This window comes from Ceratotherium simum, chromosome 22 (assembly GCF_057802395.1).
Source record: "Ceratotherium simum simum isolate JZ-2026a chromosome 22, ASM5780239v1, whole genome shotgun sequence".
Lineage (NCBI taxonomy): Eukaryota > Metazoa > Chordata > Mammalia > Perissodactyla > Rhinocerotidae > Ceratotherium > Ceratotherium simum.
In genome coordinates, this window is record NC_141921.1 from 23,113,766 (window position 1) to 23,127,144 (window position 13,379).

General features: G+C 49.6%; 1 protein-coding gene across 6 annotated transcripts in view; it reads left to right on the forward strand.

The window, feature by feature from the left end:
• KIAA0319L (KIAA0319 like) overlaps positions 1-6,883 on the forward strand; it is a 99,851-nt gene extending 92,968 nt beyond the window's left edge. For 4 of the 6 annotated variants that reach the window (XM_087446310.1, XM_087446309.1, XM_087446311.1 and 1 more), the window contains exons 21-22: positions 4,722-4,841; positions 5,586-6,883. In XM_087446310.1, the coding sequence (XP_087302436.1) occupies positions 4,722-4,841; positions 5,586-5,773 (308 nt within the window). In that variant the 3' untranslated portion in view covers positions 5,774-6,883. Of the gene's footprint in view, positions 1-4,721; positions 4,888-4,964; positions 5,556-5,585 lie in introns of those variants that run through there. The other 2 variants (XM_087446313.1, XM_014784134.2) reach the window with 2 other exon arrangements.
• The last annotated feature ends 6,496 nt before the right edge of the window (positions 6,884-13,379 follow it).

Here is a 13,379-nt window from a genome sequence, read left to right on the forward strand (position 1 = left end):
GTGTCTGCCAGCCGACCTCCTTTTCAGCCGCCTTCCTCCCCCTCTTCTTCTCTCCAGTATTTGGCAGATCCACAGGCTCTGTCATTGTCTTAGAGCAGGCGGGAGGCCAGCTTCTCTGCTGGCTCCAGGTGCATTGGGCTCATCTGACAGGTGCCTTCCACCGAAGAATTTCCAACCGCATGAGCACTGAGCTGGCTTTCAGTGATGGGCTGAGAGGGTTCGGGCAGCTAGAGAGCCTCCTTCCTTGGCTGGGCTCGGTCATGGGTGAGGTTTCCATTCATCATGGACGCCACAGGACAGGCCCTCTCTGTTTATGGGAGCTGGACTCTATGTGGAGCTATTCCTAACACTCTGCAAGTAGAACTATTTTTATACAAAGTATTTATTCAGCATCTCTCATACTTAAAGCTTTGTGTTAGGAGAGGCTGTAGGGGAATATAGAGAGTTGTAAGACATAGGCTCTGCCCTCAGAATTTCAGGCTGGTGAGGGAGAAAAGACATATCAGAAGAAAACAAATGCTCATAGGCAGTCTGGGCTCTGTACCCCAGCGGCTCGGTTAGAGAGCACTGTGGGGTGGACCTGGAGGTGGCAGGGCTTGTTCACTAGAGAAGTGTAGGCAGAGCGTCCACACGGAAGTCCTGAGAATGAAGGCCTGGAGGTAAAAACGTGCACAACCCATCCTGCACACAGCAGCCCAGGTTGTTTTTATGTTGCTCTGACAAGGTTTTCCACCCCTTGAAATCCTTCAGGCCTAACTTTTGGTCGATAGACATGGCCTTGGTGAGCTTACATCAGTTTGCTCTCCTGAGGTCTTCCTCCTGCTGTTCTCTCAGACACATTCTGCTGGTTGATATCTCTGTCCAGAAAGCTGTTTCTCATCCCTCCCTTAACCTGCTAGTTAAAGTCCTGCTCATCTTTCTGCCACATGCCTCTTTCGGCATTTCTCTCACTGTATTATATTAGTTCTGTATTTGTCCCCTTACCAGTCGGTGAAATCCTTGAGGGCAGGGACTGTATCGTATTCACTGGTGAATAGGATTGAGAGCACCGTGGCCAGGTATAGTTATATTATGTTGAACCAAACAAACGGACTCTGCTCTTGCGTGGCTTATATCAGACAGACATTAAACAAACAAAATCACAAAGGTACAAAATGTGATAATGACAGTTCTTTATAAAGAGTAACACTTAAGCTGAGACCCAAGGGACGAATAGGAGTTAGCCACGTAAAGACTCTGGGAAATAGCGTTCCAGGCAAAGGAGCCAAGTTGGAGAAGGCCCAGCTGTTGGAAGGAGCAGAGGGCATTTGAGGACATAGAAGAAGGCGACATGCTGGACGTGGTGAGCATAGGGCAGGAGGCACAAGGCTGGACAGGGAGCAGGGACCTTGCTGTAGGTTCCTTCTAAGAGCAATAGGGAGCCATGGATAATTTTTTAAGTGGGTGAATGGTATCATTTGATTTACATTTTATAAAGACAACTGTGGCTGCCATGTGAAGGACTTGGAGAGGGTCAAGAGTGGGTGAGAGGAGATTTGGTAGAATGTCCTTATGGTAGAGAGATGATGAGATAATAAGAGGCATAGATTCCAGATACACTGTGGGGGAAGACTTGATGAGGTTCGTGGCATGTTGGCTGAGGGGTGTGAGAGAAAAGGAGAAGTAAAGGATGGTCACCAAGCTTCTACTTTGAGCATCTGTGGTTGGGTGGTGGTATTCCCTGAGATGGGAAAGACTGGAGAAGAAATGTTGGAGAAGACCAAGTGTTTGGTTTAGGACAGTTTGATGAGGACCAAATTTTGGAAAGTTTTAAACATCAGCCTAAGGAGTTAAGCATTTATTCTGATGGTGATGAGAGTCACATCTTGAAAGTGCTGGCTTAGGAAAATTATTCTAGTGACAACATTTAATCGATTGAAGGAGAGAGGTTACAGGTGGAGGCCAGCAGGGAGATTTTTGCGACAGTCCAAGAAGGAAGTGCTAGTGGCTCAAACAGCGTGGTGTCAGTGAGATGGAGGAACAGGAAAGGTCAAGGCTGACTTTTGACCTGAGAGACAGAGAATGATAGCAGAGTGGACAGAATTAGGACATCTGGTGCAGTGATGTTTGGGTAAGAGAAAATGAATTAAATTGAACTCAGCAGAACAGTTAGGACTGGAAGTGTCGATGAAGGAATCTTCCATATGCTGGTGAGGATCAGCACCACAGAAGTGGGTCACATCCCTTCTGGGGAGAATGTTGAGAGAAAAAAGAAGAGTCCAGGGCTGAGGAGCCCAGGAAGGCCAACAGTGAGGGAGGAGGGGCATCATTAGGGAGTGGTCAGAAGAAGAAAAGAATAAGAATTGATGATGACAAGGACACTGGAGAAGTTTCTGGTCACCTAGAGAGCTAGAGTAGAATGGTGAATGACGGCAGAAGTGAACGTTATTTAGGAAGTAAGTAGGCGGAGAGGAAATGGAGGCCCTAAATATTTAAAAGTCCTTTTAGAAGTTGAGCAGTGAAAAGTGGAGGAGAAGCAGGATGGGGTCAGAGGGCAAGGGCTTTCTCGGATGGGGTTCATGAGCATTTTGGACAGAGATGCAGAAGATGGAGGTGAGGTTCCTGAGGAGGAGGGCGGGAGTAGGGGAGAAAGGAGAGAGTGGGGGATAAATGGAGTTATGATACCTCTTCTGAGGTAGGAGGGAAGGAAAAGCTGGGTTGAAGAGGCAAAATGGGAAGGGAGCCTGATTGCAGTAGGGCAGACTAGAGAAAGGGGAGGGTAGCAGGGGTGAGCCACAGGGTGGCCAGTGTATCTCAGTAACCAAGATGAGACTAGATGAGGGTCAGCAGGCCCTTCTCGTATGGCCAGTGTCTGGGAGCAGTCAGAGTACACTTGGATTTGGTGTGGGTCAGACCAGGCCGGAAGCACCAGCTCTTGTTCTGGACTCAGTGGATTAGGCGGTACAGCCCAGAGCAGACGCACTAGTAGGATGAGAGTGGGACTCGAGACCATATTGTACAAGGGATGGAACTGAAGTCAGTCATCTTGAAGAAGAGTAGATGCAGTGGGCCGTGCTGCAGAGAAAGCTGGTGTCTGGGGAAGTGAGCCACAATGGACAGTGTTTGCTGGAAGCCAGGTTAAGCTCCAATGAGGAGTAACTGTGGACATGGGGCAGTCCCATGTGGGTGGGCGTGGAGCACTCAGGCGCCAAAGGAGCATGGGGGATGCCCGCCCTCGGGGGCTGTGATGTACATTCAGCAGCTATGGTTTTAGGTTTTGTTTTGTTTAGCTATTGATTTTTTCAAAACTTTCTATTGAAGTATATTGGGCTAAACCATATGAAGTTACTGATATTTGACTTTTTGACCTATGAAAATGGCAGTGTTTTGTGGTTCAACCTAATGTGTACCGAAAACCATAAGCACAGCCTGATGGGTTGTCACAAGTGAACATGCCCATGTAGTCAGCCCCCCAGAAGCACCCCCTTTTGTGCTTCTTTCCAGTCACTGCCTCCTCCCCCCTACAGTTTACTTCTAATGTCTTGGAGTACTTTACATAAGTGGAATCATTGTGTTTGGCTCCTTTCACTCAACATTACATTTTTGAGATTTATCCATGTTGCTAGGTGTAGCAATAGTTTGTTCATTCGCAATGCTGTATAATTTCCACTGTATGAATCTGTTTACTCGTCAGATATACTGTTGATGGGCAACTGAGTTCTTCCATTTTTGGCTATTCTGAGGAGTGGTGCTGTACATGTTCTTGCCCACGTCTTTAGGTGGACGTTATGTATGGATTTCTCTTAGGTAGACCTAGGAATGGAGTTGCTCAGTCATTGGAGATGTGTATGTTCAGCTCCTTTGATACTACCACTTTCCCAGCTTGTAGTGGTTCGTGGGTGAAGTCCACTCAGTTCTTCAGGCAGAGCAGGAGCTAGTGGTGGGAGGGCCCTGGGTGAGTGCTGTGTACTGTGCAGTCAGGAGCATGTCTCCCCTCAGTCTTCTGTCCTCTGCAGCTATGGCCCAGAGGGGGTTGGGGAACAAAGGAAGCTTGGAGTGGGTGCTAGGAGGAGAAAGCCCCCAAAGGACAGAGAAGCAGGGGGTGAGTATTTCATCCACAGAGGCAAAGCAGGGGTTTTGAGAACCTTGACCCTCCCCTGGGCTTGGTTCTTCTGTTGACCACTGTCCTCCACCACATTGGAGAAGCCCAGGATGCTGGCGCTCTGCTCTGGCCTTGCTGCTCTGCCATCCTGTCCCAAGAATCAGTGGGAGGCGTGGCTGTCTGCAGTCATGTCCCAGAACTGTACCCTGAGATGGACAAGGCTGGGTAAGCTCCTTGTCTGAGCCCTGGAGCACACTGCACAGCCAGACCAGCACGTGGGCACGGTCCGCGGGGGTGTGGTCCCCGAGTGACAGACGCAGTCAGAATCTAGATGCCCCAGCATTCAGAGCCTTCAGTCATATCTGGCCAGGAAGGGGCAGAATGGCTGAGAATCATCTCAGGACGCTCTTGCAGTGTTTTTTGGGATCTGAGTGGAAGAAGAGGGAGGGAGAGTGACTGTTGGATGATGAGGGTTCAAACACACCTCACCCTGCCTGGCCACCTTTTTAAGAAAGGAGGTAGGTTAGCTCCTGGCGGTGGACAGTGCCAGGGCCCAGAGCACTGCCGAGCTGGGTTCTTGCTGTTGGCAGTGCCCACTTCTAGTCCTGCTATCTCAGGCTACCTTTTGCTTTCTCTGCAGTGGTATTTGTATCAGCCAGAGGGAAGCGATCTTGCTGTTGGATGGGATCTGCCCTAAAGCTATTGGCAGACAACCTTTTATGCTGTGGCCCCTCTACAGCCGGAGGGATAAGTAGTGAAGGTGACTACAATGCTTGCAGAATCTCAAGCGTCTTTTCTGACCTCAGGTGCTTCTTATGGGTCCTGGTTGGTGTGTTCTGATGAGCTGATGGCTTGGGACTGTCTGTGCGAGTCCCCATTTCAGTCAGGCTCTCCCAGCAGGAGAGACCTCTCCGAGCAACGTGCCTGCTCGCCCAGCTCCAGTACCCACTCAGTGAAGCTAGAGCAACCAAGCGCAGGAGGGCCCACGGAGCAAATATCTATGTGGAGTGAAGTTGGTCTGCACTCAGTGTCGGGAACTCTGGCAAGCACTTCACATCCATGCTGAGCCAGGATACGGTGACAAGTTCATTCTCTAGAACCTGAGTTCTTGTTTGCTGTTCTTTTCTTCCTCTCATAGAATTCCACCCTGTTCATAAAGGAAGATGATAAAACATTCCATATTTAAAAGAGAAAGAAAAGAGAATGTCATTCGGTAGCACTAACCAAAGCTAATAGATCCTGGAGATAAAGACTCAGCATTGGGACCCAGGTCTGTGGGTCTCCAGTCTACTCTCTCTGGGACTCCCTTCATGGGACTGTTCCAGCAGCCAGGACTGGAGAAGGGCTCGAGAAGCCTCCTTCCCATCTGTCCCTCCCAGCCCAGAGAGGGGACCGTGCCTTTCCCTGTCTCCGTTCCTCTTCAGCCTGGGAGGAGGGTGCAGGGTGTAGCTCAAGCCAAGGATGGTTTGTGCTCCTGACGCTGGGTTCCTCGTCTCCCTTCCAGGCATCAAACATAAAGGGCCAATGCTGAGCAGCAGCCTGATGCACTCCGAGTCGGAGCTGGACAGCGATGACGCCATCTTCACGTGGCCAGACCGAGAGAAGGGCAAACTCCTGCACGGTCAGAATGGCTCCGTGCCCAACGGGCAGACCTCGCTTAAGGCCAGGAGCTCACGGGAAGAGATCTTGTAGCCACCTGGTCTGTCTCCTCAGGGTGGGGGTTGGCGGTGCTGGAGTCCAGAGCATTGCCAGGCTGGTTCTCATACCTCCCATGTCTGTGGGCAGCTGTTCTCCCAGCATCTGCTGGTCATTCCACCCTAACACTCCCAACCAGAGCTGCTCATACTTGAATCCAGAGACATTCTCCGGGAACCCCTGAACGAAGCTGTGAACGAAGGTTTCCTCTTTACACCAGTCTGGTAGGCCCCCCAGAATATCCTCACCTCAGGGCCTCCTTTTTCGCAAACCCCTCCCCAGCTCTGAGAGCAGACACAGCCAGCTCCTGGCCTCCTCTCCAGCTCCCTCTTGGCAGTGTTGCTGCTCCCAGGGCGCCTGCACAGTGAGGCCTGGCTGTGTCCCCCACACCTGGGTGCAGAACCAAGCACCACCAGCCTCCTGCTCCAAGAGCCTGCCTGCAGCCATGTTCTCTGTTCTCTCCTTTGGGATGGAGTGTGCCCTCTCGCTGGGTCCAGTGGAAGTAGCGCTCCTTCTCCTCACCACTGATGCTGGGCTGGTGGAGCAGAAATGGTGTCTGGCTCAAGATTAGGGGAGGACTGGCTGTTTCAGGAATGGAGAGGGGTCCCTCTGGCTGCTGGGCGGTTGTGTTTAGAGCAGCTAGGCTGGACACAGCCTGCCTCCCTCCTCCTCCTGACCAGCCCTGGCTGCCTCAGGGCTCAGGCCACCGCCCCCTGTGCCCAGAAGAGACAGCCACAGACAGACTGGAACGTTGTGGCATGAGAGTGCATGTGTGCAACTACCCCCCTATGGTCTCCTCTGTGTCCGTCTGTCCGTGTGTCTTCTGTGTCCCTTGCATGTGTGTGTGTGTTAGAGGACGTGTATGTGCATCAGCTCCTCAGAGGGCTCTCGGCTACTCACAAGGGAACCTTGACCTGGAAAGACTTTCAGCTCCTTGGAACAGAGACTTCCTGAATCCCTCTGGCCCTGTCATGGGTTCCTCAGCCATGGTATCTGGGTGTTGAGGAATGGGAGCTTTGGGGGACTGACTTTTTAAAGAGAAACTTACAGTTTATACTACTGCACTACTGTCTGTTGTGAGATGATTAAACATGCTATTTAATTGTACGTGCTGCTGGGTGTGCTGCTTTGTGCTACATCGCTGACCTGTACCACGGGTCCAGCCACCTGTGCGTCCCTATGACGTGATGGCCTCTGGCAGGGAAGTTGTGGGCCTGGCATCAGCGCGTGTGGCCGATGGTGCTGGGATTCTGCCTCAGCCGCTGCCTGGCCACTGGTGGGGGAGCGCGCACCTCCTGGCCCCCTCTGGCCAGCTGCTCCCCTCGGCCTTCAGGGAGGGGAGTTTTCTGCGCTTTCTTCCATACCTTTGTTAACACAAAGATGATTCACGCTCCCCCGTGGCCACGCTGGGAGATACAAAGCATCCTCATGCCCAGGGTATGGCCTTTAGAATTTTGGGCCCCTGCTCTTTCCTTTTGGGTTTCCAAAGCAGTAGGGGTTGGCCCCCTGACCCCAGATGTGTTCGCTGTACAGTGCTCCTGGAGCAGCGTGCTGGGCATGTGGGCTACAAGGTGGGCTGGTGGACAGCCTTGGACTGTCAGGAAAGGAGGGGAGAGAAGGACCATGGAGCTCATACTCCAGCCAAGGCCTGTGCACAAACCCAGCTGAGGGTGGGCGGTATTGGCTCTGTTTTTACAGATACAGAAACCAAGGCATAGTGAGAAGTAACTCAGTCCACACAGGTAGTAAATGACAGAATTAGAACTCGGGCCCAGCACAGCTTGTACGTGGTCTGGATCAAAATCACCTGGAGAGAGTGTTAAAACAGACTGCTGGGCCCCACCGCTGAGTTTTGGATTGAGTAGGTCTGGAGTGGAACATGAGAATCTGCCTTTTAACAAGTTCCCAGGAGATGTGATACTGCTGGTCCAGGGACCACACTTTTGAGAGCCGCTGGTCTAGAAGTGCATATTCAGTGCAACATGAATAGGAGGCAGCAGCTGTCCCATCCTGAACAAGGGTGAAGGAAGTTCAGAGAAGCGAGAGCACAGATCTCCCAGCAACTGTGCTCCAGGCGAGGGGCACAGGTTTCCACAGTCGTGCAGGCCGGACAGTACAGGAGTAGATGGGTGGGCGGGTGATGAAGACTCCGTGAGGCTGGTGTGTTGGAATGGCTTTCAGAGATTCAGGAAGGAGCTACAGGACTTGATAACTTACTGGCTGTGTAGATTTTCCCTGTTTCCTTTGAGCCTCATTTCTACATCTTATCTCAGCCACAGCTCACTGAAGAATATATTTTTATTTCAGTTGCAGAGATGAATAAAATAACTCTTCATCCCCTGCTTCTCCCATGAAAAAAAGGAAAAACTCAGCAGCCCATGCTGCTTGCCTGGCTTGGGGTCTTGCATGGAGAAGACTGCCATGCCCCGACTCTTGCCTGACTTGTGAGAGGCAGAAATCCCTGGACTGCTTAGGGAGAGCTTGGCTACCTCTGATCAACCCTGTCACCCTAAAGGAACCCTTCTGAAATAATACTGCATTTCAGGAGCCTGGCAACCCCTGCATTGACCAAACTTAGCTTGACTAAACACTCCTCCACGCTCACCTAAGGCCTCTCAGTCTTTCCTTTTCTGGAATGGCCAGAAGGAAGGTCAATAGAGGGCATCATCACATTTCTCAAAGCCTACTGGGTACTGTGTACCTAGAGGAAACTTAGTCACCAGGAAGCAGCACTCAAAGAAAACCCCTAAGACTGGAAGGCTGCAGTGTTGGCCTTCCTGTTTGCGGAGAGACTCTGATCCTCATTTTTCTAGCTTCCCTTGGCCCATCCGGTAAGTGGAAGGAGCTGACGAGGTGCTCACACACACACACTGAGAGTTGTTCTTTGAAAACAGGTATGGAAAGAAGGTGCATGCAGTCAGGAGCCATCAGCCCCTGGTAAAGAGGGTTTGAGGCACATGGATTAGGCCCTTGACTCCTTCGTGGAATTTGTGTTGACTGCTTTAAGGGCCCTATATAGTCTCTGGTCAAGCCCGGGCCACTGTTATAACCCCTCCCACCCGCCTAACGCCCAGTCTGCGGTTGGTGCTAGTGGTGGCTACCTAATAGCCAGGATTTCCAGCATCAGGGCTGTCTACTCGCATGCCTCCCCATAAAGGGCCCAGATGGGTGTGCACCTCTGTGTCCTCGTGCTGCCAAAATAGGGAATGCTCCCCCTCCTCTGGGGGCCTCTCCAAGTTGCTCAGGTTTGAGATTGGAGGGTATTGATCAGGCTTTTTTGGTCACAAGGAACAAAACTAAAGTTACCTCTCATGGGAAGGACAGGCCTTGCAGGCCTTCTATCCAATCCTCAGTGCAGATACAGAACTCTGCGTGGCAAGTTATCGCTGCGCCCCAGTCTACCCTTCCTAGTTACACTTGAGAGTTCCCTCCCTCCTCACTTCTGACTAATCACCATGTTCCTGTGCGTTGACGCCAGCGTCCTCACACTGCCTGCGTATTAGACTCACCTGGGCAACTTTTAAAACGTACTGATGCCTGGAAACCACACCCTATAGGTTGATTTTTGAATATATAACTGATCTTTTATTAATTCCTCAGATAATTTGTGCAGCCATACCATGCCCTTGACAAGGGGGAAAACAGCCCTTAGCAGCTAGGCTCTAAAAGACTTGCAAACAAGTTGGGTTTCGGTAGACAAAGAGGGAAAGGACCCAGACATCCAGTACCTCTTAATCACCTCAGGGAGCGGTCTTGAAGCTGAGTGTGGCAGACATCAGCCGTTCACCAAACCAGAGCCCTTTCCCAGGGCGCACAGCTCATCTACATCTCCAGCACAATAGGGGCAGAAGAGAGGTGTTCCACCTTCAGCCCTGACCCATTAAAAACTTCTGCAACCCTCGCTGATTCTCAGGCCATGGTGGAGACACAAGATGGAGGGAGCCTGGTCCCTGAACACCATTTAGAAGAAGAGAGTTGCCCTACCAGAATGGCCATTGGATTGTTATGTGAGAAATAAACTTCACCGTGCCAGCCAATGCAATTTTTTTTTTTTAATAATAGCCGGTGTTAAGATTGTGGGTGCAGGCTGTTCTGTGACAGGCCTCCCTAGGCCTGAGTAAGCTACCAGGGTTGAGAGTGGCGCCTCAGCCCAGGCCGCCACGACAGCCACATGGGCTGCAGAAGGGGCAGGTAGAGAACTAAGGCACACCATACTCTTGGCCATACAGTTCTAGGTCACCAGCTTTTTGTTCTTTTCCTGAAGAGCAGACAATAACTTAGATAATCTCTTAGGATAAGGGCAACATGCTTAGGGATCTGGAGCCGAGCCTATGTTTACCTGTAGTGTGTGGTTTGGGGGTTTGAGGATCTTGCAGAAGAATAATCAGCAGCAATCTGAGACTTAAACTCCTAGATCTATGTGCGGAGGAACTTCCCACCTGACTGTTGACAGGAGCTATCTCGATCGTTCCTATTATCTTGTAGCCCAGAAAACTGAACACACTCTCAAATACCCATTTCTATGATCTGCTTAAAGGAAGAGGTGGGACAAATCAATGCAAAAAGTGTTTAATTCAAACTTTGTGCTGTAAATGGCTACAGCATTTCAGTATTCTTCAATTGGAAATATGGCTACATAAAGAAAGTCATCTTTGTAATCCGAGGGTAACCACCCACATCCAGAATCTCTGAAGGAGCCAGTGCCCTTGAGGAAGACAATGTCAATAAACACCTGGAGTCAGACCTGGGTGAGCTGAACCATGGGAACACTTGAGTCACATGATTTTTCTTGGTATTTATTAGTTGGCCAAACAAATTAAAGCAGACAAAGTGCCATCCCATGAGAGCAGTTTAAGCTTTTTCCCAAGTAATGCCCTCCAGTCTTCGAGTAGATCCTAGCAGACTAGAATCTCTCCCTCTGAAACGTGGAGCTACATTTGGGGCTGACTCAGGTGCCTCTCACACTCTGGACAGCACTCAGCCTTTGTCTCCTCCTTGCTTGCAAGTTCATGAAGCTGGAGCCATATCTTTTATGAGCACAAATAATAAGACAGATGTTATGTGAGAGCTAGAAGATCTGGGAGCAGTCGATACCCAAGAAACTTCCCATTCTGATTCTGTTACACAGTCTCAAATATCTGTGCCTCAGACAGAGAGGGTTCCCCTCATCTGTCTGTCCCCGCCATCCATAATCATGCGTGCCCATCAGTGATTAATGCCAATGACGGAGCTGTAGAGAAACCACAGACATGGCTGTCTTCAGGAGACACCATGGCATACTACCTTACCCCTACCTTATCTCAAAAGTCCCAAGCTCTCTCTCTCAAAAGCAAGAAGCACTTTTAAATATGGTACTCTTTGGAACTATTAAATACCATATTCTTACTTGGAAAAGCAATATCAACTTTACCATTCCAAAAGCACCAGTGTCATCTATTCATCATCATCTTTCTAGTCCCTAGCACAGTGGCTGGTATACACTCTCCAGTGTGCCTATGATGAACACAGAGCCTGACTCCGACTGACCCAGCCTAGGGATGTGGAAGAGGTGACTTGTCAAAGGAAAATGCCAGCCGAAGAGGGGAAGAAGAGGGAAGATCTAGTCACTGCTGAGTGGAGTTGACACTCCAAGGGAAGCTGGCCCAGTAGGTTCCCAGGTAGTACTATTTGGGGGGTAGAATAAAGAGATGGAATTAAAACGCTGAACAATAACATATAAGATAGGGGTCAGGTGGTGACTGAAATCAAACTCAAGTCCTTCCACAGGAGGACAGTAAAAATGCTGATTAACTTTAGAGTTTAAGTCAGGTGTTCATATTATAAATACTGGAAAAGCCACTAAAAATTCAGAACTAGAATATGTAACATCTAAACCAGACAAGGCAAGAAAAATATTAAAATACTTCAATCAACCAAACCTAAAGCAGAAATGAAGTTACTAAAAAGCAGCATTAAAAATCTGACCACTCAAGGCAGAAGTTGTCAGAATGGATATTAAACCACCACTACCACCTCCAAACAGAATTAACAGATTGGTATAATTGTAAACTCGATTTAAGAGAGAGACAACTAAAAGATAACAGAAAGACCGACAATAGAAGGACAGTAAAGACGTAGTGGGGGCTTTGGTTCCCATTAAGACAATGAAGTAGCATAGGCTACGGGCTCCCTCCCCAAAAATTAACCCTAGAAAAACAAAGCACCTTAGGAAATAGCACCAACCTGAGGAACTATCACCAAAAATCAAACGAAAATCAAAACCAACAAAAAGGGCCGGCCCCGTGGCTTAGCGGTTAAGTGCGCGCGCTCCACTACTGGCAGCCAGGGTTCGGATCCTGGGCGCGCACCCACGCACTGCTTCTCCGGCCATGCTGAGGCCGCGTCCCACATACAGCCACTAGAAGGACGTGCAGCTATGACACACAACTATCTACTGGGGCTTTGGGGTAAAAAAAAAAAAAGGAAGAGGATTGGCAATAGATGTTAGCTCAGGGCCAGTCTTCCTCAGCAAAAAAGAGGAGGATTAGCAAGGATGTTAGCTCAGGGCTGATCTCCTCACAAAAAAAAAAAAAAAAAAACCAACCAACAAGAAATCCCCCCAAATCCAGTAAGAACCCCCAGGAGACTGAAGTCATCATAAACCATAAGGGGAGGCAGGACATCAGTGAGATGTCTACTCTTGCTGTACATGGGACAATCAGCCATGTCACTGGTGTCAGGGGGGCACTGTCAGGGCAGCCCGGAAACTCTGCTGGCGTGAAAAGTGGGATGGGCTAGGCAGCTGCTCCTGAGATTAAAATCCTTTCCCCCTCCAAAGCCCCAGGGCTGGTAGATGACAACTAGGAATTGCCGTTGCTTCCTGAGGGGCTGAAGATAAACCTTCGAGCAATTGCTGGTGGGGTGGTCCACAGTGACTGTGACATGCCGAGAGGTCACAGTCCCCTTCTTAAGCTCGTTGGGCAGGACAGGGTAGAGACTGGCCTTGGCCTTTCACCAATAAACACTACCAGACAGAGGAACTGGGGTTCTGAGGCCAAAACAACCAGATGCAGCCTGAGAAGTACAAGCCCCGGCCCCCAAAGACAGCAAACTCAACATAGACTATCTAACCAGGAATTGAAAATAAAGCAAAATAAATATACAAGGAAATATTAGCAATATGAAACAGGAACAAGAACCAAGTGGAAATATTAAGTATAAAAAATATAATGAGGGGCTGGCCTGGTGGCGTAGTGGTTAAGTTTGCGCACTCCGCTTTGGGGGCCCGGGGTTTGTGGGTATGGATCCCGGGCGTGGACCTATGCACCACTTGGCAAGGCATGCTGTGGTGGCATCCCATATATAAAGTAGAGGAAGATGGGCACAGATGTTAGCCCAGGGCCAATCTTCCTCAGCAAAAAAGAGGATTGGCAACAGATGTTAGCTCAGGGCTAATCTTCCTCACCAAAAAAAATAGAGTTTTATATGGTTATATGAATATGTGTATATATTTGTTTATGAACTGATTGATTCTAACCACTGACAGGGCATGGAAACAATTTTACCTTAGTAGCAATGAGTGTACCAAGTGCTAAGGCATTAGGGCTCCATGGCTGATTCCAAG